Source organism: Fundulus heteroclitus, chromosome 8 (genome assembly GCF_011125445.2).
Source record: "Fundulus heteroclitus isolate FHET01 chromosome 8, MU-UCD_Fhet_4.1, whole genome shotgun sequence".
Taxonomy (NCBI): domain Eukaryota; kingdom Metazoa; phylum Chordata; class Actinopteri; order Cyprinodontiformes; family Fundulidae; genus Fundulus; species Fundulus heteroclitus.
In genome coordinates, this window is record NC_046368.1 from 24364006 (window position 1) to 24391665 (window position 27660).

At 39.1% G+C, this 27660-nt stretch overlaps 1 protein-coding gene across 6 annotated transcripts in view; it reads left to right on the forward strand.

The window, feature by feature from the left end:
- The window catches only part of garnl3 (GTPase activating Rap/RanGAP domain like 3), a 126591-nt gene that overhangs the window by 58695 nt on the left and 40236 nt on the right, over positions 1–27660 (forward strand). For all 6 annotated transcript variants that reach the window (XM_012866213.3, XM_012866211.3, XM_012866209.3 and 3 more), the window contains exon 3: positions 27204–27278. In XM_012866213.3, the coding sequence (XP_012721667.2) occupies positions 27204–27278 (75 nt within the window). The remainder of the gene's footprint in view (positions 1–27203; positions 27279–27660) is intronic.

Below are 27660 nucleotides of genomic sequence, written 5' to 3' on the forward strand. Positions count from 1 at the left end.
GCTTCTCTGGGGGACGCCCAAGACGTTCCCAGGCCAGCCAGGAGACATAGTCTCTCCAGCGTCTCCTGGGCCTCGTCCCAGTGGGACACACCTGGAACACCACCCGAGGGAAGTGTCCAGTTGGCATTGCCCGAAACATCTCAGCAGACTCCTTTCAATGTGGAGGAGCAGCGGCTCTACTCCCAGCCCCTCCTGGATGGTTGAGCTCCTCACCCTATCTCTAAGGGAGTGGCCAGCTACCCTGCAGAGGAAGCGATTTTATGTTGGGTTGTGTGTTGTTGTTGTTGTTGTTTTTTTTGTATAAAAAAAAGAAAAAATATCTAACAAGCAGAAAAACATATTCTGGTCAATGATTAGGATACAACTGACAACAAAACAAACCCACATGGCTATATATCCTGGAGAAATTAATGACCAAATTAATGCAGATTTGACTGTACGATCTCAAGCAGAAGTCTCACAGGGACAACAGGAAGCACACTGAACAGAGCGCACAAGTTGAACGAGTCAAGAATATTAAAACAGGAAGTAAGATCTTAAAGTGATCAAAACAGCTGATGTCCTCAACCATAAAAAGACAGCAATTAAAAGTACATTACAAAAACAAACATCAACAGAACGTCTTTAGCCTGTGATAAAGTAAACCATCGAACCCTTCAGTGTCAGGATCAACTGGATTGTTCTTATCTGTCAAAGTTCACGATCAGCTGTTTAGAGATGAGAACATATTCAATACAGGTTTCACAAAAAGATGTATGTTTTTTGGAAACACTGAGAATTCCATTTATTTTATTTTTATTTATTAGTTATTTTTTCTTTTAGAAATACTGTAGGGTTTCACTAATCATAAAATTTTGGCTATTACTGTTGTATACTGCATTGTTATTTCTTGCTTGTTTCCCTCTGAGATGGCCATGGTGCTAAAAAGTATTGAAAGTTGTGTGTTTTCAGGTGTAGCGTAGAGATTTTGCGCACCTTAAGCTGTGTTTTAAAGATTCATTGTTTGGTGTTGAATCATTCAGTTCTGATCTGACGAGTCTAAATATTTGTGAACTGATGAATAATGATCCAGTCCAGACTGATTTATAAACTGTGAAACAGCCTTTTAATCTAGGACCTGTAAGTGTATTCAAAACAGATTCAAACCAACACTTAGCCCAGTATTCTTCAGAAATTGTTGTCAGTCACTCATTGTTTGTCATTTCTTACAGGGTACCAATATTACTGCCAAGATAAGGGAAATTATTCCATTAACACAAAAGAGAAACCACATTTTCTTACTTGAAAATATATATAAGTGCAACAGGTATTCAAGTAGAGAACTAACCTTCATGCCAAGGGTTTATAACAATAGCTGACATTTCGCCAGATAAAGTCACATGCTGACATTAAGTATGTTGTAATTTGAATAAATATTTGTTGGTGTTTTAATATTGCGAAAATCTAGTGGTATGAACTCTCTTTCCACCCTGTTAATTACCTTTTTGTTACATAGAAGCTTGTAAAAAAAAATAGGAAGTTTAATAAGTGAAATACGTCACAAAATTGAGGAAATCAATATTCTACAGCGTTTCCCCATACAGAGTCGCAAACTGGCTGTCTGCCCGTATTACATGCACCAGTTACTCTCATTAGCACAAGTGAGAATCAATTTAATCTGTACGCTAGCTTGCACTCAGACTTTATTTATTTTTATTCTGCTTTTATTTTTCCGGGGAAATTTTATTTATTTTCCAACAGCAAGAAACTTGCAGCACAAAGGCAACTCCCACTCTTTCCACTGGCCACATTCAACGAACACTCAATAATCTGTTTTCAGAAACTTTATTGTTTTGTTGGTGTGAGATGCAGATGGCGACAGTTGTCGTTGCTTCATCCTGGCACAACAGCTTAAAGAGCTTGAAATGAAATGTTCCAGCAATCAAGGCAGTGACAGCAAGGTGGGTGCTGGCTGCCATGAAAACAAGAACAGTGTTGGAGGTAAAACTCTTCAGACAAAACTCTGATGTTGATTGTTCCTGTGTGGGCATGTAGGTTCGTCCCGGCTCTCTGCCGGCTGATGTGCCGCGGTGCACGGCGACGAACGTAGCCGACGCTGCTGTCAGAGCTGGTATGCATGCGTGTTTGAAGAACAATGTATTTAGAGTTAGCTGTCAGTCTTTCACAACGACTGGTGAGCAGACGGCCCCACTCCCACTTGCCTACCAGTGTTACTGTCACTGCCTCCGAGGCTTTTGAGTACGCTGCCACTTTGAATTTATCCCACTCTCAGCATGTGTGGATCGCACTGTGTGAGGCGGCATCTGTTTGTGTGTTTATTAACCCCATAAATCAGGGTGAATGGCAACGGCTGTGGATAAAAGCCATAACCTCAAATTAATAACACAATGAATTATTGTTTTTTTAATGTAGAAATGTTTATCTGTAACAATAATGTCTGTGATTGAACAATGGCACCCTGTGTCTAGAGTTTGGCAAGATCTAACCTGGCAAGCCAGATTGCTAAGGTGCAGCACTCTCCATTCTACACCTTATCAACCTGGGACTGCTCCCATCGAATCCGTTTTGGGAAAGGAGGGACATGCAGCAGAACTCTCCGAGCTGATTGAGTGAAGCGACACCTAGGGCTCTGTGCGTCCCCCTGCACTGCCATATTTATTTTGGTTCGGCTGTGGGCTCGGCACCTCTTGCTTTCGTCACAGCTGGTATGTCCTGCCTTAAACCATGACACTGCAACGTGATTGGCCCAACCCGCTTTGGTTTGGGCCCGATCGGTTGAAACGGGAGCAGTACAAGATGGATTCTCGTGTGTTTGTGCATTCACAAACACCACGGAAATACAGTTTGCAGGCAAGGTTAGCCTAGATCACCAGTTCCCATCAAAAGCTAATGGTCATGTCAAACATGCAGATACTACCTTTCTACCAGTTAGCATCCACATTTGTTCAAAGACCAAAATTCTTTTAGACAACAATGCAAGGTGTACAATATTTTAGTCACACCATATTAATGTAAACACTGTCAACTAATGCTACACTTAGATAAAAAAGATTGTTATAAAATATAGTATTTAATATAGGGCTACAAGGTGACACGTGTGTTGGTTCTGTCAGGGTACTGAAACTTCCTCCCCCGGTCGATTCAGTTCAATTGCATTCGATTTATATAGCACCAGTTCACAACACATGTCGTCTCAAGACACTTAAGAAAGTCAAATTCAAGAAAATCATAGAGACAGATTGGTTAAAAAACGTTTTCTATCTAAGGAAACTCGGCAGATTGCGTTGAATCTTTCACAAGCAGCGTTCACTCCTCCTGAAAGAGCGTGTAGCCACAGTGGACAGTCGTCTGCATTGTCGTTGGCTTTGCAGCAATCCCTCATACTGAGCATGCGTGTATCAAAACATGCAGTCCAAAAAACTTTCAAATTCAGTTGGCCACTTTCTTTCCTCCAGCAAAAGCCTTGTGAAATATTTTTTTAAATAAATGACCAAATATTATTTCACTGTCGCCATTCTCTATTGTCTTGTGGTTGTTGTTGATTGACAGGTATTATGAATTAACCAGATTGGATAATGAATGACACAAGAACCGCTGATTAAAAGTGCAGAAAACTGCGTCCAGAGGAGATTCTTTAAGGAACCAAATAGAGACAAGCATGAAGTTGATGATTGAAATGTTTGGTTTTAGACTTACAAGAAAGAAAAAGGACCCCAATTAAACCCCAAAACCCAGGTCTCCCACCCATACCCACCCCCTATAAACAAGCCGCCGATGTTTAACACTGGTCGAAAACTGCAAAAGTCAGTTTCTACTTTAGCAGGAATAACTGATTTGCCGACGATTATCTAAAAGTTTTTTTCCTTTAATTATTTTCATGTCCTGAATGACCTCCTATGTACTGAGCCAATTGCCTGCCTGCCTCAAATTAGGCTTCAACAATACTAATACAAGTGATACTTTGAATTTCAGCCTACTTGAAAAACTATTGGTTTTTCCAATAGTTATTTTGATTATCCTCCAAAAATATCTTCAGGAGTAAAAAGATGGGCTTGCTGTGAATGCATTTCATCATAATTGTATACTTTTACTGCCTTTGATTCTTGTTCCTTTTTTATTACCCATTCAAATTTGTCTGTGATACATAACTAATCGGCTATTAAGAATATCATATATGACACACGTCTGCAGAGCCCTGTGATCCAAGACTTCGCTTATGGATTTGTAGATTCCTCAGGGCCCTTTCAGCTGCTGCCCCCATTAGTGAGAGCAGCAGGTGGGTCGATAGCCTGATGCTTTCAGTCCAGCTCAGAAGATCTGTCTCTTTCTCTTTTTTTTGCTGATGTGTGAAAAGCATAGAAATCAGTGGGGTGCCGTCAGCTTGGCTGTATTGGTCTCTCTTGCATGTTGTTACAATAAGCTGCGGATAGCGGCTAAACTGTCAAACAGCTTTTTTAATTTTTTATTTCACAGGTAATTGTTCCCTTCATGGGGTGTATTCTAACCTCCACATCATGCATAATATATTCTTATTTGCACAGCATGAGATAACCTCTCATACACATGATGTGCCATGAATAAACAAGCATATACCTTCTGGCTTGAAGATGTTGTTATATTGCATTACTGGTTTCCAGGAAATTTCACACAAAGCTGAAAGCTGCTAAAAGTAGTGTAGGTAAAAAATAAAGGAGCTAGGATGTGCAAAAACTATGGCTGTGGCATAGATTATAAAGGCTTTGTCTGCTCAGTCGATGCGTGTTTGAATAAGTTCAAAAGTTCATCCATGTTCTGGAAAATGGTAATCTATGACACCCAGTGATATTTATAGATGCAAAACCAGAGTTATGAGATCTGACTCATATCGGTAAAGTATTTAATGTCCTGGATCATGTCTGCTTTATTAGATAATTAAGTCCTTATTAGGTGAATATTTTCTAACAAACATCCTTGGATCTGAGAATAATACAGAAATCTCATGAAACCAAAGAAATGACAGTAAGCTTTTTGGACTTTTCTCTGTCGCTGATTTGATTTGCCACATTTCACTTCCTGCTCTGAATGCAGCTCATCATTCTGTATATTCTTTACAGTCTGAGTCACTGGATTGTCTGTTTGACACCCTGAGATATTTATGTCTTCGCCTTTGTCAGAACCCCCTCCTGAACTCATGTTCCCGTCGTCTTGCTGTCTAGCAAAAATATTCCCACCCTGTCTGGCTGCCTGGTGTCCAAACCATTAGTGTTTTTATCTGACCTCGGGAATATTTACTGCGTGCCTCACATTTGATCACTAGTATTTGTAATTTTGAGAGGAAGTATTAAAACGACACAATATCTGAATCCATGTAAAGTCCGTCACATGCTGTGCTGTCACCTTACTCTCTGTTGAAATAGGCATAGCTGCTGTTATTGATCCTGCTTAGTGAGTGCTGTAAACTTGACAGCTTGTATGTACCCAGCTTTAGAGTCTTCTTCTGAAGAAAGAAAGAAAGAAAGAAAGAAAGAAAGAAAGAAAGAAAGAAAGAAAGAAAGAAAGAAAGAAAGAAAGAAAGAAAGAAAGAAAGAAAGAAAGAAGGTACTTTTTAAATCGCCCCATTTCATTGACAGAGTCAGCTTGTCTTTTCGTCCACCTAATTGATAAAACTTGTTTACGCCAACACTGACGGAGCTTCCACAATTTCAAAACCTTTGTGTGGTGTTAATTTTTATACACATAAGGAAAAGGAAATTTGACAAAGTGACAGATATAACTGAATGAAAACAGTGTGAACATCTTTTCTAAAGAGGAGTGGATAGCCTTCCGCAACCTTTTGAAAGAAAAGATGGGCTATTCTGCCCTGTGCACCTTCCGTCTCCCAACCTCTAAGGTGGTAGCTGCTTGTATCAGCACTAATGACTGCTTGCCTCTGGGGTAGAAAAAAAGATTACGCTGGAGCTGAAGAGATGAGTGACTTTACCTAAGTAAAAGCCTTTTGCTGTTGAGGACACCAGACCCACTGTCTGTCAGACCTTTAACAGTTTGTTCACCTGTTGGAGAGACGTGGACAGGTTAGGCAAAAAAACGGCAATAATTCACCATCCCCAGGAATAGTAGTAACTCTAGGCTTGAGGCATTCATTTTTTGTGATAGCAGTGACTCTGTCTGGGTTTTGTCCAATGCCAACCATGTTTATACATGGCCCAAGCAGTCAGCCTATGAAAGCTTACACGTCTCTTTGTTGAGCTTGACTCCATCGCTCTACTGAGTCTTGTATCATGCTGCTCTTCTGTTTCCCCAAAAACAAGATTGCCATCCATGTAAACCATGACACCTTCGTACCCTTGTAATAACGTTAACATTTTCCTTTTAAATGGTTTGAGTACAGATGCAATGCCAAAAAGCAGGCCATTGAAGCAATACCTTACTAGAGAAGAGATGAATGCCACCAGTAGGGCGTTGTCTTCTTCCAAAGGGATCTGCCAGAATCTGCTGGTGGTTTCCAGGCTTAAGAAGACGGTTAGCTCCCTGCAAGCTTGAGGAGAAGATCATCAATAGTAGGCAAGATTAACTTTTCTTGTTCCACACTTTTATTTATCTTCTTTGAGTCCACACATATTCGGATTTTGACATTTGACTTTACAGTAACTGCACCACCCCTGTGTTGGCTGCGTGACTTTTTCTAATATGCCCATCGACTCCATTCGTTTTAATTCTTCCTCCACTTTGAGAAATAGAGAGAGACAGGGATCCGCTATATAGTTTGACTCCCTCACTAAGTCCAATCTTCACAGTATTTCCTTTTAGGGTGTCACAGTGCCCACTTTGTTTAACACTAAGTGTTTAATCAGACCTAGCTTTGTAGCTATGGCTCGGCCCAAGAGGTTATCTCCACACGATTTGACTATTACTATCCTACTTATTAAGTAGTAGTTACTCAGGTTGGTATTGAATTCAACTCTAATTTTGATCATAAACTGCGCTCTAGTGGTCACTGGATCTTCTGGGCTGTCAAGTTGTGGTCTGCTGGCAGAGTTGAGTCACTGAAGTATTTGCTGCTGAAACTATTCTAAATGCCGCTGGGCATTTGCGACGTTCGGTGTGAGGTGCCATGGTGGCTTAAAAGCTGTGATTCCCTCATTGAATGTTTTATCTTCATTGTGTGCGCCCAAAGAGACTAGTTCTTCATCATTTTCATTTTTGAACTCAGTTACTGTTAGCTCTCGCACACACTCTGTGTAACACGCAAAAATGTCATATTTTCTTGCATTATATGTTTTTCACACTTATCAGTCTGTGTGTTGTTAATAAACGGGTGTTAAATTCTTCATTTCCTTTCTATTTTAAAGATTTTACTTCATTCATGTTACTGGATTGTCCTTGGTTGCATATTGTAATGTTGTCATCTTTGATTTGCAATCTTTTAGACGAGGCTTTATCGTGTACTCCAAAGACAATTCTGTCTCTCAGCTGCTCTTCGTTTTGCGCTCTAAAGTCGCAGTTTGCTGCTAGCTCATAATGCTGCCTGATTAATGCCTTCACGCTTTCACTAGCTTACTTCTTTCTGGTGTGAAATTTGGCTCGTTCAAATGCGGCTTACGTTTGGGAATAAAATGGTCATTAAACGTTTTGGGCATGTCATACTTATTTTCATCTTCCAGAGGAAAGGTGAACGACATACATGTGCTCAGCCTCTGCTCCAACTGTAATGGCCTAAACTGCTTTGTCCTCCTTGGTTAGCTTGGTTGCTACTCTAGTGGGAAAACCTTTGCTTCCAATCAGGCCCTTGAGAAATCCAGCGGGTGTGGAGGGGGGAAATTAGCCATGGGAATGCACAGAGACTTGCTCATCAGCTGCTTTTGTTTTATTCTTTTCTGTCCTTAGTTTGATTTCTAACTCCACGTGAAACCACACAGATGCCAGCTTAGCTTTTTCCAACAACCATCGTCTCTTTATTATACGTCCCTTCTTCTTGGGCACCCTCTTGCCACACATCCAGATCACCAAGTACGAAATGACTTTATTGAACCAACTTCACATGACAATGGACAAGCTATAAGGGATTTGTAAGCACTGTAACATCCTGTGACAGTCTAACAACACTGACTATAGCAACACTTTTGCTTTGTAATGGATTATTGTAAGATCTTTGGATGGCATTTAATAATTTCTGTTTTAAAATCTAAAAATAAAAACAACTCTTGACCAGTCAAAGCTGAACTGCGTAATTCAAAGCTGAACAGAATTTTTTTAATAGTTTTAAAGCTGTGTTCTAATTGTGAAACCACACAGAAGAGCATTTGCAACGCCTTCTTGGCAATGAGACCACATTAAATTAAGATTCACATAAAAGCCATAACAGATGGATCACAATAAAAGAGACTTGTAAAAGAATGAATTCATGATTTTTTCATATTCTGGCACATTACTCTGATGCTCTTAAATACAATCCAGTGCATGACAGTGCTTTATAAAGTTGGGAGCTCAGGTAGGAGAATCTTTGCAACACAGAAATCTGGCCTTTTTGGAGGAGTGGCCTGAAGACAGTGTTGTGCCATTACACACTGTTTTAAGTAATTTAATGTTTAATAGATAACTCTTGGTCTGTTACGTTTTGTCTGATGAATACCAACTCAAACAGCTGATATGAGGACAATAGTTGATAGGGTGATTTGAGCCTGGCAGTCTTTTAACAGCAAACTCTGCACACATATAGAATAAAGTTCCTTGGTGCCTGTAAAAGACTCACATTTCACAGCTTACAATTTCTTCTGTTTTATTCCTAATGGCTAGATTGCACAACAACAGGTTAGATGACCGGATTGTACCGTTTATATGGGCACACTATTAAGTAATCCGATCATAATGTGCATGTATAAGCACCTGGCTTTATTCAGAATAGAACCACAGTTATCAAATTCCCCTTAGAAAAAAAACACAGAAGAAGAAGAACTTCCGTCTTTGACAAACAACAAAAAATAGTAAACAAACCAGTATTATGCGAGTTTGTTTGTCTTCTGAGTATCCAGGATGGACAGGCGCCAGGTTCTAATTACGGTTAAAATGTTACTGAGTAAGCAGCAATTTTGAGCTCTTTTATTTTTTCAAACAGAAAGATTGTATCGGGAGCCCTGACAGTTTTGCTTCCCGACGTATTTCCACCACTGAACAAAGTGGAAATACGTCGGGAAACGTCACGTTTACGTTGGGTGCACACTCTGGTCAGTTTGTCACATTTGGAATAACCTGAGCCTGACACAAATGTTTATATGCACGTTGATCGTATTATCAATCGGCATAAACCCTGCACATCACTGAAAACACTACATCAAACATGGTGGTGGCAGCATAAGGATGTGGGAATGTTTTTCTTCCGCAGGAAAGCTGGTCACAGTTTTTGTAAATATGGACAATGGCTCAAAGCAGGGATATTATAATGACACATGCTAAAGGCCAAAAAAGACTTGAGCCTGGAAGGTTGAGCCTCCAAAACTTCAAATCTCTATCTAGTCTGACTGAGCTTCAGCTGTTTTGAAAAGTAATGAGTCAAAGAATGCATGGCACACTTCTCAGATTTCCATTTGTGTATTTTTTTTAATGTTTTTTTTGACTTTCCACTTCCAGATATTTTGTGTACTTTTGTGTTGTTCCACCACATGAAATCCAAGTAAAATAAATGAAAAGTTAGATTGCTTAAAGGGTATTTAAGGAGTATTAATTATTTTGTAAGTCACTGTCGAGCCTTTTAACTTCTACGGATGATCTTCTGCAAAATATGCTTGAGACACACTGTATGTGCCAAGATTCGACAGACCAACATTTGGATCTTTACAGTTGTGTGGATAAATCGTAGCATTGGGTAAGGAACCAACCTACCAGTGTTTTGTCTGAGACCTTGGAATTTCTACGTGTTTTCTAAAGCGTTGCATTGTACTGAAGATTGAAGCAAGACTTATTCATCCAAGCTGTGCTTTGGATGGGGTTTAATTGTGGCTTACGTAAGTTATTTTATGGGACAAATAAGTGGGACTTTTCATTTTCTGAGCCAGAGGCATCTAATGTTGCTCCTTCCACTTCCCATCTGGAATGCATTTGTATAAATACTCAACACAACAAAAAGGTTTACAAATGGAGACTAAGAAGTGGAGATTATGAGAAGACTGGAATTTTATGATGCTTCCTCTCCTCCTTCTTGCTCTTAAATGCCTTTTTTTAGTTGAAGTGCTCTATTTTATTTTAAATTCCCCATCTAATTTTTACTTTTTATTTCTTGTTTAATTTTTTTTTGTCATCTCTAGCTGTGCACCTGCCTCTCTTCTTTCCATCTCCTTTTCGTCCCCATCTTCCTCCCTCTTGCACTCCTGCTCAGCTGCCTCCCATTCTGTGTTCTCTGCCTTTTCTTGGAGGAAAGTGAGTGTGAATGAACAAGCTCAATGATGAGATCAATTATCTATCAGCAGTTAGAAAAAAAAATGTTTTTGAGAGCCCAACCAATATCAAATGTGTTTTAAATTTGATTGTGTTTGCAAAATGTTCAAATTATGCACCATAATGGAAGCTGTTTAAATGGGGTGCAATTTTTGTGCTTTTAAACTATTAAGGTCTAGGCTATTTATATGAGCATTCCTCATTATGTACATTGTTTTTAATTAAAGTGTTTTTTAGTTTTAGTTATTATATTTATGTTTTGCATCTGTTACAAGATGGTTTAAGTTTTGGATTTGCTTATCCTACTCCAAGCACATTCACTCTTAAAAATCTACATGCCTGAGGAAAAATGGCACTTGAAACCACAGTAAAGTAGCTAAAAAAAAAATAAGAAAGGTTGCATTTATATATGCTCCTGGCTAAATATATGGCTAGAGCTTAGGTTTAGGAATAAAATATCAATAAGGTTTAGGTTAGGTTAGGGTTAAGGTTAGGCCATGGAAAGGGTTGAAAATGAATGGAGGCACGGTTCTCAGTGAGTACTTAAAACAAAGGTTTGCTAAGGCTAAGGTTTGGGACTACGGTGGGAATTGAGTTTAGGTAAAGGCTAGGGTTAGGTATGCACTGGTCATCGTTAAGCTTAGACTTATTGTCAGAGCTGGGGCATAGAAGGAGTTAAAAATGACAATTGAATTCAATGGGAGTCAACACTAACCTGACCCTTGCCAGACGTATGTCGCTCCGCCTAGCTTCACTCACATCCATCTGGGACATCTCCCATAGAGAGTGATTTCTCCAACCAGTTTTATTGTCCAGCCAATCAGGACGCAGGGCTGGAGTTTCATAGATGTGACGTAGTGGAGAAGAGACCGTGACGTGAGAATGTTTTGATAGCAATGGCGGCTCGCATCGAAGAAGCAAGCGTTAACATTGATGCTGCTATTTCTTCCGTGTTGTCCAATCTACCTAATATTGTTTCATTAAAAGAACATCAGAGAACGGCTCTGAAGGCTTTTGTTGGTGGAAACAATGTTTTCCCCCTTCTCCCGACCGGATTTGGCATGTTTTGTTTACCGGGGCGCGCCCGTGGCGGAGCGGTTAGCGAGAACCATATTAGGAGGCCTTTAGTCGTTGACGCGGTCGGCCCGGGATCGACTCTGACCTGCGGCACTTTGCCGCCTGTCTTCCTCCTCTTCCTGTCAGCTCACTGTCAATAAAACGCGTGCCACTAGAGCCGCAAACACATTTAAAAAAAAAAAAAGTTTATTTTTTTCCTGCGTCGCTCTCACAGCGTCACAGGTTAGCTTCGGTGTGAGTGGTTGAAATAGCACGTCGATAAAGATGACAGACAAGTGGCTTATCCAATCATATGCAAGGATTTTTGATAAGGCCCAGCCTTCAGTAAAGGCAATTCCTATGGAGAGGTCCCAGATGGATGTGAGTGGAACTAGGCGGAGCGAGATCCGTCTGGCAAGGGTCAGGTTAAGTCAACACATGGTCCTCACTACATATAGCAAGACAAGAATGTGTGTGTGTGTACTTGTACTTGCACCTGAGTTAGAAAGAAATTGCTCAACTTTATTGTACAGAAACTACAATAAAAAAAAGACAAATCCAATGCTAAATTAAATTTGTATGAGCCAAATTCCAAATGTTTTTGACTTCAAGCCTCATGGACATGGAAAATAACATTGAAAAATACCAACATATTCAATTAAATTCAATTTTATTTATGAAACATGTCATCTCGAGGTACTTTACAAAGTCAAAATCAATCATATTATACAGATTGGTCAAAAATTTCCTATATAAGGGAACCAGCTGATTTCTTCAAAGTCCCGACAAGCAGACTTTGAAGGATCTTTTATAAAATAAAAGATCCTTAAAAACATAAAGATGTAATTAAGTTATGGACTTAAGATTTCAATAACCATAATCCTTTTATGGTTTCCTTCTGTAAAAAAAAAATTGTCTCAGTATCAGGCCAGGCCTCAACGAACATATGCAACTTTACCAATACTATCTTACCCACCGCTGGTTCTTCGCCCACGAGCATCACCCACTGCTTGTAAGGAGTGGGAGTGCTTGGGGAGGCACCAAAAAGATTAGGCTTTTGAACGATCATAATTGTAGTAATCTTAACAATGACATGTTTAATATAAAAAATTGTAATGCATGTTATAAGATATGGCTAATTTTTAACCGGTATTTCCTCAAGAATAAGATGGACGTCTCTCCAGTCTCTCCCGTGGTGATCCATGATTATCAGTATGTAATTGTGCAGTGACAAACTTTACACGTGATACTTAAAACAAGTCATGAGTTAATGAAAGGAAAATGGCTTGGCAATGCGAACGTTGAAAAAACATTACAATTAGGTCTGTCAACTGGACGCTACGTACACTGGAAAAAAAGTCCCGGTACCCGGAGGGGTAAAATTTTAAAGCGCCAGTACTGTGTACCAGTGGGTACCAGTGGGTACCAGTGGGTACCAGTGGGTACCAGTGAGTACCAGTGGGTACCAGTGGGTACCAGTGCGTACCAGTGAGTACCAGTGGGTACCAGTGCGTACCAATGAGTACCAGTGGGTACCAGTGAGTACCAGTGGGTACCAGTGGGTACCAGTGCGTACCAGTGAGTACCAGTGGGTACCAGCCTACCTAAAGCACTGGAGGAAACCAGAGTTAAACTTTGGGTCACAATTCCAAAAGCAAAATTTGTCCTAAAAACAACATTGACCATTACCAAAAGAACACACTAATCATAGTGAAATATATATATATATTGCGGGCAGAATCATGATCTGGGGTTGCTTTGCTTCTGAGAGAATTGGGGTTTTAATCAAGGCGGAGGATGTTCTAATCGGGTCGAAATACACGCCAGTTGGACAAAAAGCTCTCTTCATCTTCTGCTAAAAGGCTGAAGGTGATAAGGGACTTTCATTAATCACAACAATTCAAGCATATATCCAAATCAACAAAAGATTCAAATTTAAGAGAGGAAAATGCAACTGTAGTCAGATGTCAGAACTAAATCAACTAAGGAAGTCTTTCAAGAAGACATGTCCTCATAGTTTGGGACAGTCGGGGAACGTTTGCGAGGGCAGATGTTGGACGTTGACAGACTCCCACCAAAGAAAGCCGAATGCTAAAACTGAATCAAAACGTGGTTCAGTAAAGTGTCAGTTTAAGGGTATGTACACTTATTCAGCCGGGTTAATGCATCTATCTGCGATCTTTTTTAGTTGAATTGTACAGAATAAATGTCACATTAAAGTGTTGAAAATGTTCATAAAGGTCTCCATATTGGACATTTTTACAGGGGTGTGTAAACCTGTGAAAGCCACGGTACGGTCTGTGCCTACTTTCCCTGTTTGTGTTTTTTCCTTTGCCTCTTCCTGCTACTGTTCCTCCCCAGACGCACCAAGGTGTTTTATAGGTTGTTTGTTAAAGTGTGAAAGCATAACACTCCCAGCCAGCCAGCCAGCCAGCCAGCCACCCACCCCTCACCCATCTCCTCTTTTACCTCTTCTTTGCCTCAGTCGGCCCAGAGAGACTCGTCGGAGTGCAGCTCTCGCCGCCATCGCTTCTGTTAAGATTTAGAAGCAGAGTCTGTGTGATGCATGTGGGTGCACAGACCCCCACGCAGGCTTCCTAGAGCACTTAATCTCTCTTTTCTCGTGGCATTTTTCATCTTTGAACCCCCCCTAGTATAGAAGCGAGGCCTATGTGAATTGTACAGCTCAGCACACCAGCCCAACTGCACACTGAATCTTGTCCCCGCATGTTCAGCTGCGCACATACACAGAGGAGGCGGCGCATATCTTTGCCTGAATGCTGCACTGGGTTCCCCTCCATTATGCTGCTAGTGGATGGTTAATGTTGCAGCAGTCGAGAGGAATGGAAAGAGATGGAGGCCCACAGCATCAGCATTTACTTTCTCGTTCCCACACACACACACACACACACGTTTGGCTCTTAACAGCAAAGCTCATTCAGCCCCCCCCCCCCCCATGAACATAGGCAAACACAGACACATACCCCCACGCCGAGAATTTATTTGTTTTCAGCCCTATTAATACGAATCCGACAGGAGAGAGTGTGGCATTTTCTGCGGCTTCTTTCGAAAGAAGCCGCAGCTAATTATCGCACAGGAACCTCTCTGTGGTTTATCGGAGTTTCACACCTGCAGTAAACACCCTTGGCTCTCATTTGGGATTTTGTCGTCTCATTATAGACCTCGGGGAGGAAAAGCGGCTACCGCTTTGCTTGTCTACGTGGCCTCAAAGCAAAAAACATCACATAGATGCAAAATAAGAAACGTAATGTTTGTGCATGTGAGCACGGCAAACCTAATTTTCTTTTCCTGCTGCGCGCCGTTTCCGAGTAATGCGTGTCGGCGAGGGGTTCGGAGCGGTCGTCCGACAGGTTTGCGTCTTGTTCAAAGGCAAATAGAGTAATTCAGGGGGGATATTTTCATGCTGGTAAATGCAAAGCATAATGCTTTCCTAACCTTTTTTTAATTAACCTTTACCGCATACTTAGTGGTTGTCACTTGGCAATCATGTTTGGGAATTAACGCTTTTGATTAATTCATTTTAATAATATTGTGTTTTTCCCATGCATTTTTTTTTAATTCTCATAAAATTCTCTAGTAAAACCCTGACAGCTCGTGTTTAATCAGTCGCTTCTGTTCTGTGTGATGCTAGTGAACATTATCCACTACTGCAGGAGTCCGTACACTTCAGACAAATAGTTTGCTATTGGTTTTATTGCTATTTGTAGTTAGCAAGAGAAATCGGCTAGTTCACCGAGCAGAACACCAGCACATCCCACTGGTTTTTGAACATGCAGCAGGGACAACGTTGTGGCGGGTGTGTTGTCGTTCCCAGATTCATGCTCCAACTGTGATGGACAACATGTTTGAATGTGTGACTATAGAAATACTCATGGAAAAAAGGAAAAATGTCTTAGTGAGTTGCATTTATAGAGCCCCTGGATCAAACATTGAAGTATTCAACAACTGGATAGAAGAAAAATTTATAACAATTAATCAAAAAATAATATTTTTCTGTGGGGATTTCAATATTGACCTTCTCAATCCAAATAGACATAGAATGACTGAAGAATTTATTAACACCATGTTCAGTTTAAGCTTGTATCCTAAAATCACCAGGCCCAGTCGCATTACATCGCACTGCGCTACCTTAATTGATAATATTTTTACAAATGTGCTGGAAAATAATTTAACTAGTGGAATATTAATGAATGACATAACCGATCACTTACCAGTGTTCATAGTCTACGACTGTAAGTGCAAAACAGACAATCAAAAAATAGAGACGCATTACAAACGGGTTACGTCTGAAGAGACACTAAGAGCTCTAGAAGCCGAGTTGTTGGCCTATGATTGGAGATTAATATATAAAATGAATGATGTGAATTCAGCATATGATGAATTTTTAAAAATATTTAAAATATTATATAACAAGCACTGCCCAATCAAACAATATAACAGGAAAAGCAATCAAAAAAATGAACAGTGGATCACAAAAGGAATACAAAAGGCATGTAAAAAGAAAAACAAACTTTATAGAGAATTTCTAAAACATAGAACGTCTGAATCAGAAAACAAATATAAGAAATATAAAAATAAGTTAACTAATATTATAAAAACATGTAAAAAGGACTATTATTATAAATTACTGGATAGGAATAAAAACAACATTAAGGAAACATGGAATATTTTAAATAGAGTCATTAGAAAAGTTAACAATAACAAATATCCAGACTATTTTATAGATAATGAACAGAATATAACTGATTTGAAAAGTGTCGTCAATAAATTTAATAGATTTTTTGTTAATATAGGACCTCAATTAGCAGAAAAAATACCGACTACAAAAACTGCAACTCAGCAATATCTAATTGAGAATAATCCCAGCTCCTTATATCTCAACCCTGTACTAGAAGAAGAAATCATAAACATCGTGAATAACTGTACAAATAAGACTTCCACTGACTGTGATGATCTGGACATGAAAACTATTAAAATAGTAATTAAAGGAATCTCTAAACCACTAACTTATATTTGCAATTTATCATTTCAAACAGGATCATTTCCCAACAAAATGAAAATAGCGAAGGTCAAACCAATGTATAAAACTGGCAACAAACACCTCTTCACTAACTACAGGCCTGTTTCTCTTCTCCCACAATTTTCTAAAATCCTGGAAAAACTCTTTAAGAAAAGACTGGAACAATTCATAGAAAAACATTCGCTACTTATCAGCAGTCAATATGGATTCAGAGCAAACCGGTCAACATCGCTGGCCGTAACTGACTTAATAGAAGAAATAACCAACGCAATAGATAGTAAGAAACTGGCAGTAGGGATATTTATAGATTTAAAGAAAGCTTTTGATACAATAAATCATGAAATCCTACTTAAAAAATTAGAACGCTATGGAATTAGGGGAGTAGTTTCTGACTGGATGAGGAGTTATTTAAAGAGCCGGAAACAATTTGTGAAATTGGGAGATGTGGAATCTGATTGGCAGGAGACTGTCTGTGGAGTACCACAAGGATCAGTATTGGGACCAATTTTATTTAATCTTTATATAAATGATATCAGTAAAGTGTCCAATGCATTAAAATTTATCTTATTCGCTGATGACACAAATATTCTAGCCTCAGGAGATAATTTAGAGCATCTTCTCTCAACAGTCACTTCAGAGATTAGTAAGTTAAAGATATGGTTTGACCATAACAAATTATCCCTAAATTTGGACAAGACGAAATTCATGGTCTTTGGGAACTGTTATAAAAATATTGAAATTCAAGTTCAAATAGAGGACGTAACTCTAGAAAGGGTTTTTGCTAATAAGTTCCTCGGTTTAATAATAGATGACAAAATCAGTTGGAAACCTCATATTCAACATTTACAGAGTAAACTCAGTAGAAGTATATCCATATTGGCCAGAGCTAGACATGTATTGAATGCTAAATCACTTCATACTCTATATAACTCTCTGATTTTACCATATTTATCATATTGCTGTGAAGTGTGGGGAGTTAATTACAAGAGCTCTTTACATCCGGTAACCGTCCTACAGAAACGAGCCATTAGAATCATCCATAATGTCGGTTATTATGAGCATACAAACCCGCTCTTCATAATATCCAGAATTCTCAAATTTGACGACCTTGTAGAATTTAAAATGGCTCAATTTATGTTCAAGGTATCAAAGAAGTTGTTACCTGAGCACATACAGAGCACGTTTTCTGAAAGAGAAGGGGGGTCTAACTTAAGGGGTCACTCAATCTTCAAGATCCGCAATTTTAGAACAACAAGGAAAAGCTTCTGTATTTCAATTAAAGGTGTAAAGTTATGGAATAAGTTACATGAAGATTTAAAACAAAGCAATAGTTTAACACAATTCAAAAGAAGGTACAAAGAGGTAATTTTCAATAGATATACACATGGGGACAGAAAGCAATAAGGTGTGTATTGAAGATAATAACTTGGTGTAAGGGTTTAGAAAGATAAACCAGCATAAAATGGGAAAATGTATAGGTAAATATTAGTAACTGTTACTTCAAACTGCCACTTTGATTTTGATTTTTTTTTTTTAATGACAGTAGGACTCTAAAGTCTCAAGTGTTTAGGGGTAGGAGTTTATAAGTTCTCACTTCTTCCTACCCCGTTTTGAGCATGATATGTTAACTGAAACAAAAATCTGTATTTTCTCTTCTTTCTTATGCACTTCTTGTTACTGTGCACTATTTTATTTTTATATTTGTATCATGTTCGAATAAATAAATAAATAATAAAATTTTTCACAAAATTTTTCACAATTTTTCACAACCTCTAAATGGAGCACACCGTGTGTGCAGCATCTGTAAATGCGTTTCTAGCAGAGTGCTGGTCTATTAACATCTGTCCTGACATTTGGTTTAACTGTGATGCCTTCCTGGAGTGGGCCCTCGGCTGAGCTGTTAATAACTTCATGTTCTCTGTCTTTAGATGATACACTTCAGTCCCACCCTTTGCATTAAATCCAGACTCTCTCCTAGATAAAGAAACTGAAGGAGATTTTGACGCCACTAACTGTTGTGTAGTCTGTTTTGAATCCCATAGATTTGACTACTAGCTCAGAGCTTCTCCATTTTCTACTGTGTACTTTTTCTTTAACACAGAGGATACTCCTGGAGCAGTACTTCAGGGGGTTTTATGCATCTGCTCTTCCCCCTCATACCCCACTCTCAGTTAGGGTGTCTATCTCCAGCAGTCAATGAGCGAGAGGTAAAGTTAGTTCTACAGATCTATTTAGGTTATTTATTTATTTTTAATTGTTATTATCATTATTACCTCCAACAATTGGAGGGAGGTATTCAGTCAGCAGGGCTGAAGAAGCTCTGCTCAGCCGTCCTATTTGACATGACCACAGTCACTGATACACAAACAGGTAGAATAATGATAAACAGGCATATATCTGATTTTTCAGCTGTAATATTTCATATTAAACTCAGACATAAAATAAAGTTTCTTTCTACTGTTTTGCAGAACCTCTCTTGACAAAGCAAACCGTTTTTCTCTATTTTCTCATAATTAATTTTGTCTCCAGGAACAAATTAATAGAAGTTCCCCATTCATTAAAAACGGGTTTTCTGGGTACTGGAGAGATTATGTGAAGGATTCTTTGACAGCAGGTCCCAAAACAGTCAGTAGTGCACGCAATTTCCTCATTTAAATGGGGGCAGACCAAATCCGTTTTGCACGTTTTGTTCGCTGGGAACACAAAATGTTTAAAGATCAGCTGCAACACGCTCACTTGTTGCTTGCACAGGTTTTGTTATTTTTCTGTCCACGCAATTTAGCGCTCCTCATTTGGAATCTTTGAAGATCAGGCCCTAAACAAGCCATTGGTTGAAAAAGATGCAAACCTCCTCCACTGCATTCTACATGCATGCCTGCCATATTAGATACTAAACTCCGATTAAAGTGGCAAGCTCTGTTTTTCTTAGACAAGGTTCTGACTTTAGCTCCCATATTTGCTTAATTTCCTTCTTTGAACTCAAAATATCTACAGTGTACAAAGAGAATAAAAACATATGGCAGAACATCTGGCTCTGAGCCAACTTCTGAGCTAGTAGTAGCTAGTAGCTCTGAGTTGGACTGTTTTTGACCAAAATTAGGCTGCTTGTATTATCTTTTTCTGCTATTGGGAGGAGGTGATGTTGATTTATCCAACTCTCCATCCTCACTGAACCCAATCAACTGAATTGAAACAACCATGAGTTGTTTGTGGTCTAACTAAACTATCTTTGTTTGTACCGGTTTAACTAAACCATGCATGTCCAGTGAGGCCTGGGGGCCATTTGTGACTCTTGGAATAATCTTCTTCAACTGACTGATAAGTACTAAACAAAGTATTTTCTTTTAAGAGTCATGTTTTAGTTTAGTTTTATTTTTTTCATCTAGGTAAGTGGTGCCAAACATATCTAGTGTCTATTTCCTCAACAACATCCATTTATTAAACTTAGCTAAGTTTTTGAAAAACCTTCTTGTGGGAAGAAACTAAGAACTGTTTCTAGACCAGCAAAACAGAAAACATTTGACCCAAAAACTTGGGAATTTTTTTTACTTATATTTGGTTCTTTTGTACTTTGTTTCAATAAAATATAACCATTTTAAGTTTATTACTGGGCAGATCAAAGGAAAAATAATTATTAATATTAATTAGAACTTTTATTTTAAAAGATGCATTCAACTTAGTGAGTTTGGCCCATGGGACAGCCCTAAACTAAAGGAACAACCTCTGCTGCGCCTTAATGTTTTGCTGTGAGTCTGTTGTTGTGTACAATACGTTTATCTATCACTCCATTTTAAATTCCAGCTTGATCCTTGCACTACTGCCTATCTCCAGCAGCCTAAAGGCAGGGTACGCCAGGTAGAGGTCCCCAGTTTTCATAGGGCATCACACATTACATCTGCGGAAAAGAAATGTTCACACGAGTGAAATATTATAACCCTAATGTGATTGCCTATTGCTTTATTCAGTTATTCTTGCAATTACATGTTTGAGTAAGACAAATCTTTGCTAGTCCGTAGTCAACAAACGCTAAACGCGTGTGACAGAACAATCGATGATTCAACTTCCTCTTTCTCAAAAAAGATTGAGAAAAAAGCTACACATGTGTAGAACAGTTTGAGTTCTGTCTTTCTATTAATAATGGTGAGTAAAGGCTACTTGTAGTTAATATTACCATCTGATGGTTTCATGTCAGGAAAGGCCAAAAGCATGTTGTGTACTTAGTTTCTGGAAAGTACAGACTGTTTCCTACTTTCTCACTTAGCTGAAACACCTCTGAATGAATTAGATGCCTCTGCTTCAAGAGACAACCTCAGCTATTATACAGTTTTTATTACTGTTGTTTTTGGATCTGTGCTCTTTAGTCTTTGTGTAAAATGTTTGCACTATAAGTATAATCAGTTTGAGGCACCCATAAGTAGGTGACCCCCCTCAGTTGAATTCATTGATAACTTCTGATCTATGTTCAAGAAATTTATTCTGGTTTAAATATTATTTTATGGTCTTTAATGACAACTATGTTAGTTTTGCTTTTTTGTAGCAAATATGGGAATATTAAATGATAATCTACTTTTTCATAAAATCCCCTTTCAGTTGAGTAATGTTATGAGTAATATTGTTATTGTTTTGAAAAAAAATATTTTAAAAGAGGAACACTGTGTGTGGGATAATCCACGATTCTTTTACATAAAGAATCATTAAGAGAAGAAATTAAGATTTGTTTTGGGTTTTTAATTTGGTTGTATTTTAACCAATTTAATAAACTGAACTTGAGTGCCTTGTTTAATAGCTAGAATCCAATTGGAACTGACTTTAATTCATTATGAGTGGATTGACTATATTTTTGTATATATACTGGGTTTTTTGTGTTCTTTTTCTGATGTGCCGCTTTTGCTGTGAACAGCTCTACAATGTATGGAAATAGATTGAATTGAGCTATAGAGATTGTGGTGCCATGAAAAAGTATTTTTCTTTGTAGAATTGGTTTATTTCAGTCATAATGGAGGCTTTTTTAACCTTTCTGACTTGTTTGGGGTCATACCATCCGTTGAAATGAAATCAATACTTTGACAAGGCCCATCAAAATCCTTTTTGCTTCCAATCATTGTCCTGCTGGATAATCAAGTTTATAGTGAAGTCTAATTTACAAAGATGTGCAAGTGGTTGATCAATTAATCAATGCTGTAGGGGATAATTTTTGTTTACGGTTCAGCAGGTTGATTTAGATAGCTTTTAACCTTAAAGTTTAACTCACCCAAAATTTACTTTTTTGCAGACAGACTGTATAAACTGGGCCTAAGGGTGCTACTTTAACGTTACTGGAGAGTTTTTTAGATTTTCGTGCCCACCCATCAAGAGCTGTGCTGTGTTACAGACAACAAGAGTATTGCCAGCTGGCTAAAATATAAGTTAGCAACAACCAGTGTGTATACATACCATACTAAATGCATACATTTATACTGATTAGAAGTGTATTACAGTGTGGTGGTGCTTGCTGGGCTTGTTTTCATAGAGCTGGTCACTTGTTTTTCTCATAAGATCTTGGAACTGTGCTCAGGAGTTGGAATCACCAGCATTGGGCACATTGATCGATAGTGTTTAGCATTTGTTAGTGCCTTTCGATGCCACTAACATCACTTGACCACTAGCAAACTGCACCCAGTCTGTCCTCCACTGCTTCAGCAGCGCCGGCTTTGGGCACCGATGAGTCAGTGCCTTGAGCAAAGGGTTCAAACTCATAACACTCAGGCCTGCATCCGGTGACGAGGAGGGTGAAAAAATCCTCCACCTCAAAAGACCAATCCGTGGTGTAACTATCAGTGTCGCCCTGGTCACCTTTCATGTTTCATCGAGACACGTTTCCTCGTCCTGACCACAGTCTAGCTTAACACTATTTGTTTTTGTTGATATATGACCCCCAAGGTGTTTTGTGGGGGTTGCTGCAGGATTATAGGGTATCTCGGTGGCTTTTGAAGGCCAAAGTAAGAGCTTTCTGTTCCCAGTGCATGTTTAACTTTGCCTGGCCTGCCCCCTTCACTGATCCTGTTTGTGGTGTTCATCTCGAGGCATAGATATCTGGCTTGGGAACCTTAGGATATCATCTCTGCTTTTTGCAGATGATGTAGTTCTGTTGGCTTCTCAAGGCCACAACCTCCATTGTGCACTTTGGTTCCCTGCTGAGAGGATGAGAGTCAGCTCCTTCAGGTCTAAGGCCATAGTCCTCGACTGGAACATGGTGGACTGCCCCCTCTGGATTGGGGGTCAGTCTCTGCCTCAAGTGAAGTAGTTTAAGCATCTTGGTATCTCATTCATGAGTAATGGCAGAATAAAACAGGAGATGGACAAACAGATTGGGGCTTTGTCTATAGTAATGCAGGCACTGCTCCATTGTATTGTGGTGAAAATAAAGAGAACCAAAAGGTAAAACTCTCGATTTACTGGTCCGTCTATGTTCCAGCAGTCACCTATTGTCTTGAGGACTGGATAATGACACAAGTCAGAATGATCTTTCTCTGGAGGGTGGGTGGACTCAGCTTTAGAGATAGGATGAGGAGCTCTGTAATCTGGAGGGACCTCAAAATAGAGCCGCTGATTCTCTGCATCAAAAGGAGCCAGTTAAGGGGGTTGGGATATCTGATCAGGATTCCTGCTGGGGGCCTACCTTCGGAGGTATTTCCGGCCCATGCCGCTGGAGAACAGCGAGAGGTGGACCCAGAAGATGATGGATGGATGGATGAATGGATGGATGGATGGATGGATGGATGGATGGATGGATGGATGGATGGATGGATGGATGGATGGATGGATGGATGGATGGTGTTTAATGGTCAGAAATATATTAGTGTAAATGAAACTCAAGAAATGTTAGATTTTTATGGCACTACAGAGATACACAATGATGACGAACCTAAACAAACTTTTAGGGCTATTACTAGCTAAAGAAAAAACGAACAAAAATTTCTTATTGCACCATATATCAGTTCTCTTTTTTTCTCTGCATCGTAAAGTAACAGGAAGAGCCTGACAAGCTAACAATATCAGTTCGGTAAACTGCCAGGCTCTAATTGCCTGTTTTATTTCGTTGTTGACTGTCTTTAAGAGATGGACTTGTTAATGTAACGCCTATGTCGTAACTCTGTGACAGAGTACAGGACAGAGACCAGTAGAAACATGATCTCTTATTTTTCTGTAAAACAGAATAGCAAAAATTGTTTTTACTGCTACAAAAATCCAAGGTTGCCGTCAATGTATAGATTATCTTGGTGTTCTTAACCAAGTTTTATGTTAGAATTAAAACATTGCTTGCTTTCATGGGGGTGGGGGGGGGTGTATGGGCATCATCTGAGGCAAAAGGTAAGCAGGAAGAGTGAGGAAGGGAAAGTAATTAACACAGCTGAACTAAGACACAAGGAAACATTTAACCAAGGTGAAAAGACCAAAACTAACCTAAGGGAATAAACACAGAAACAAGTGAGAAACTAAATCTAAATGAATTAACTAACATAACAGCACACAGAAAACATGAACAGCCAGGATATAATGAAAATAAAGACGTGAAAGAAAACCAAAACCCAAACTACTGAGGATCATAACAGTATAAGGCGGTATTACTGAAGAAACCATCAGAGATAAATCAGGAGATTAAATACTGAGGCCGGGGTGGAACATGACAAATGTAGCTGAACTGAGACACAAAAAAAAACTATCTAGCCAAGGGACAACCTCTAACAGAGATCCATCAGAAACAACTCTAAATGTACAAAGAACAGAACACAAGAATTAACTGGAAAATTGAACTCAAACGTATAAACCTATATAGCAACACCTAGCGAACATACCCAACAGGGAAATGATGAAAACAGTAACACAGAAAAAACAAAAACCCAAACACCCATGGATAAAAACAGATGGTAATACTTGATGAACATCATGAATCCCACTTATGTTCCATTCTCTATTTTCTCAGGGTTTTTTTTTTTTTTTTTGTGCCATTCAAGCATCAAAACATGTGTGTAAGGATCCACAGCCAGGCCACCATTTACTTTTTTTATACCGGCTCAGCTGCAACCTCTGTTGCTGAACTAAATAGAGCTCGACAGTTGGGGGGGGGGGGGGGGGTGGAGGTCAAAGAGCTAAGAGCAAAGAGAAAGTCATGAAGAGGAGGATAAGCGAGGGTTTAGAAAGGTTGTTACCTAGAAGCCCAGCATCAGTCAGTGAGATGGTGTTTGGAGTTAAAAGAACGTGTAAACGTTAAAATAAAGATTTGAATGGGGTAATTTTCATTAACCGGTAAAGCTGTGCTACTACAAATGTTACCTTTTATAGGGCCGTGCAAAAGTATAAAAACCTTTTCCACATTTAGTCAATCTGAATAGATGAATAAATGTGGAACAGTGAGCATGTATTTGCATTTATGTGCTCCTTTACGCTGAAGTCTGATTTGCAGTTTGCTTCAAGCCAAGGAATCTCCACCTTCCAGCAGAAACATACATCCATAACTGTTTAAGATCAAACTGTGGTCATGTTGTATTGGCCCAGTTAAACTGCAAGCCTTAATCCACTGGCGGATCTATGGTTTGGGATATGACAGTTGCTGTTCACAATCCAGTCTGACCAATGGTTTTAAGCTATTTTGCAAAACAGAAGGAACAGAAATTCCACCATTTAAATGTGCAAAGTTGGTTAAGACATATCCAAAACTACATACCTTGTTCCATCACATAATATCCCAGAAAACGAGAATTAAGTTTGTGGTTGTGATAGTATTAGAAAAAGTTTAAAGGGCATGAACTCTAAACTCTAAATTATTATCAGTAGACAATGTTTTTTTTCCTCTACTTTGCATTATTTATGGTCTATAAATCTATCTCCTGAAACTTTTTTGAACAAATACGATTTTTTAAGCTTAAATAAACCAGAAAATTGCAAGTGAGGGCACCAAGAAAAGAACCCCGTTCAAACAACACACATGACAAACACTCACTCCTGCCTTTGTCTTTGTTTATTCTGTACATAAAATGACATGTTTCTTGCACTTCTGGCTATTCAAAAACATCCTGAAAGCCAACACGATCTTGCAGAGAATAATTGAGAAAGAGAGAAAATAATCTGGGGTTCCTCACTCCCGCCAATGTACTCCATTAGAGGAGAGGATGATGGAAGCAACATCTTAAATCAACACCGACTGCTGGGACACTGGCGCAGCCTGCAGTGCAGTGCAGTTAATGCACGCTTCAGTTTGTCTGGGGAAATGAGCAACTCCAGGCTTATTTTACCTGAGGAGAAATAACAGAATCTGTTTCCAAGAAGACAGATGGCTTCACTGAGATAAGTCCAAACAGCATGTAAACATCCCCTCAGAGATGTTTGGTCTTTCAAGTACAGCATATTTCTGTACTTGTAATTTCTTTTATCTAATTAATCATGATCAAAAATGAAAACATCAGTGGAGCCCTAAAATGCAAAATTTTACATTCAGGGTTCCTACACCGTCTAGAAAAAATGGGAACTTGATTTAAATATTTTCCAGGTCTTGTTTCAAGTGGGGGAAATAGAGCTTGGAGAAATATTTGTTTTTCCAGACTTTATTCCTTATCCATTTAGTATTCTTCCTTCCTTCCTTCCTTCCTTCCTTCCTTCCTTCCTTCCTTCCTTCCTTCCTTCCTTCCTTCCTTCCTTCCTTCCTTCCTTCCTTCCTTCCTTCCTTCCTTCCTTTCTTCCTTCCTTCCTTCCTTCCTTCCTTCTATCCTTCCTTTCTTCCTTCCTTCCTTCCTTCCTTCTTTCTGTCCTTCATTTATTCCTTCCTTCCTTCCTTCCTTCCTTCCTTCCTTCCTTCCTTCTATCCTTCCTTTCTTCCTTCCTTCCTTCCTTCCTCCCTTCCTTCCTTAATTTCTTCCTTGTGTCCTTAATTATTTTCTTCTTGTGTTTGTCCTTCCTTGTTGTACCTTCCTTGCTGTGTATCTTTCCTTGTGCCTTTCCATTTTTTCTTTCTTCCTTCTCTTTCTTTTGTCTTACCTTTTGTCTTTCCTTTGTTCCTTTTCCTTCCTCTTTCCTTGGAACCTTCTCTTCTTCCAACCATCTCTCCCTCTGCCTTTGTTTAAATTATTGTGCCCTTTCTCTCTACCTTCCTTTGTCCCTTCTTTCCTTTCTTGCCTGTGTCCTCGATCGTTGTCTTTCTTTTCTCCTGTTCGCTTTGTGGCCTTCCTTCCTTCTTTCTTTCCTTCCTTCCTACCTACCTTCCTTCCTTCATATAACCACCAAGCCACATTATGTTATCAACTTGTGTCCTGTCTTGTTTCATTCAGCCCTAGAGTCTTCCATTAGCTGCCCAATTTCACAGTCATAGTCCTCTCTGTGTGACTCAGAGGTTATTTCTGGAGAGCCAGATAATTGGGGTGAGACGTTGAGAGTTTTTTCAAGGAGGAAGTTGGGGCTCATTAGAAGACTTCACTAACTATGGACGTGTAAAGGAGTGGAAAATGTAAATTATTTGTTTAAGAAAAGAGACTGGTTAGGAGGAGGACATTGGCTGCTGTTGTCACACAGTGTTGACGTATCTGCACTGGTTCCCTTTTTTTTTTTCAGTTTTTTTTTTTTTTTTTTTGCCTGTGCATGGTGCATTTCTGATCTTTGTCTTTTTCTGCCACAAGCCACAAATGGCCACACGTCTAATTTTAAACATGGTTTGCTGTCTCCCTCTCAGCTGATTTCCAGCGATGCAGATGGGGCCATTCACAGGGCGGGACGCTTCAGGGTGGAGAACGGCTCATTAGATGAGGTACAAACAATCTTTACTTATACAAATGTCACCTATGTGCGCTAACTTCCACATTTTAGGACATTCATCAACCCAATAAATGTTTAGCGTTTGTTATGTTCTGTAAGACAAATATGATTCTAGAAAAATTAGGTGATTAGCCTGACACGAAAACTGGTAATAGGGAAGATTAAGGTTTTGTCCTAAAGTCCTAAATGTCCTAAAGTGCAGAGGAACTTCTAACTTGTTCTCCAAACTTGTTGTCATCCTGTTTGTTTGTTTTTTTTTTTTCTTACCATGTGTGTTGGTGTTTAGGAATTACATTGTGTGGGTTTAAATGCTAGGAAACGTGAAAAATAAAATCCTGGTTGCCCTGTCTTTGAATTACAGTATGTGGGTTGCT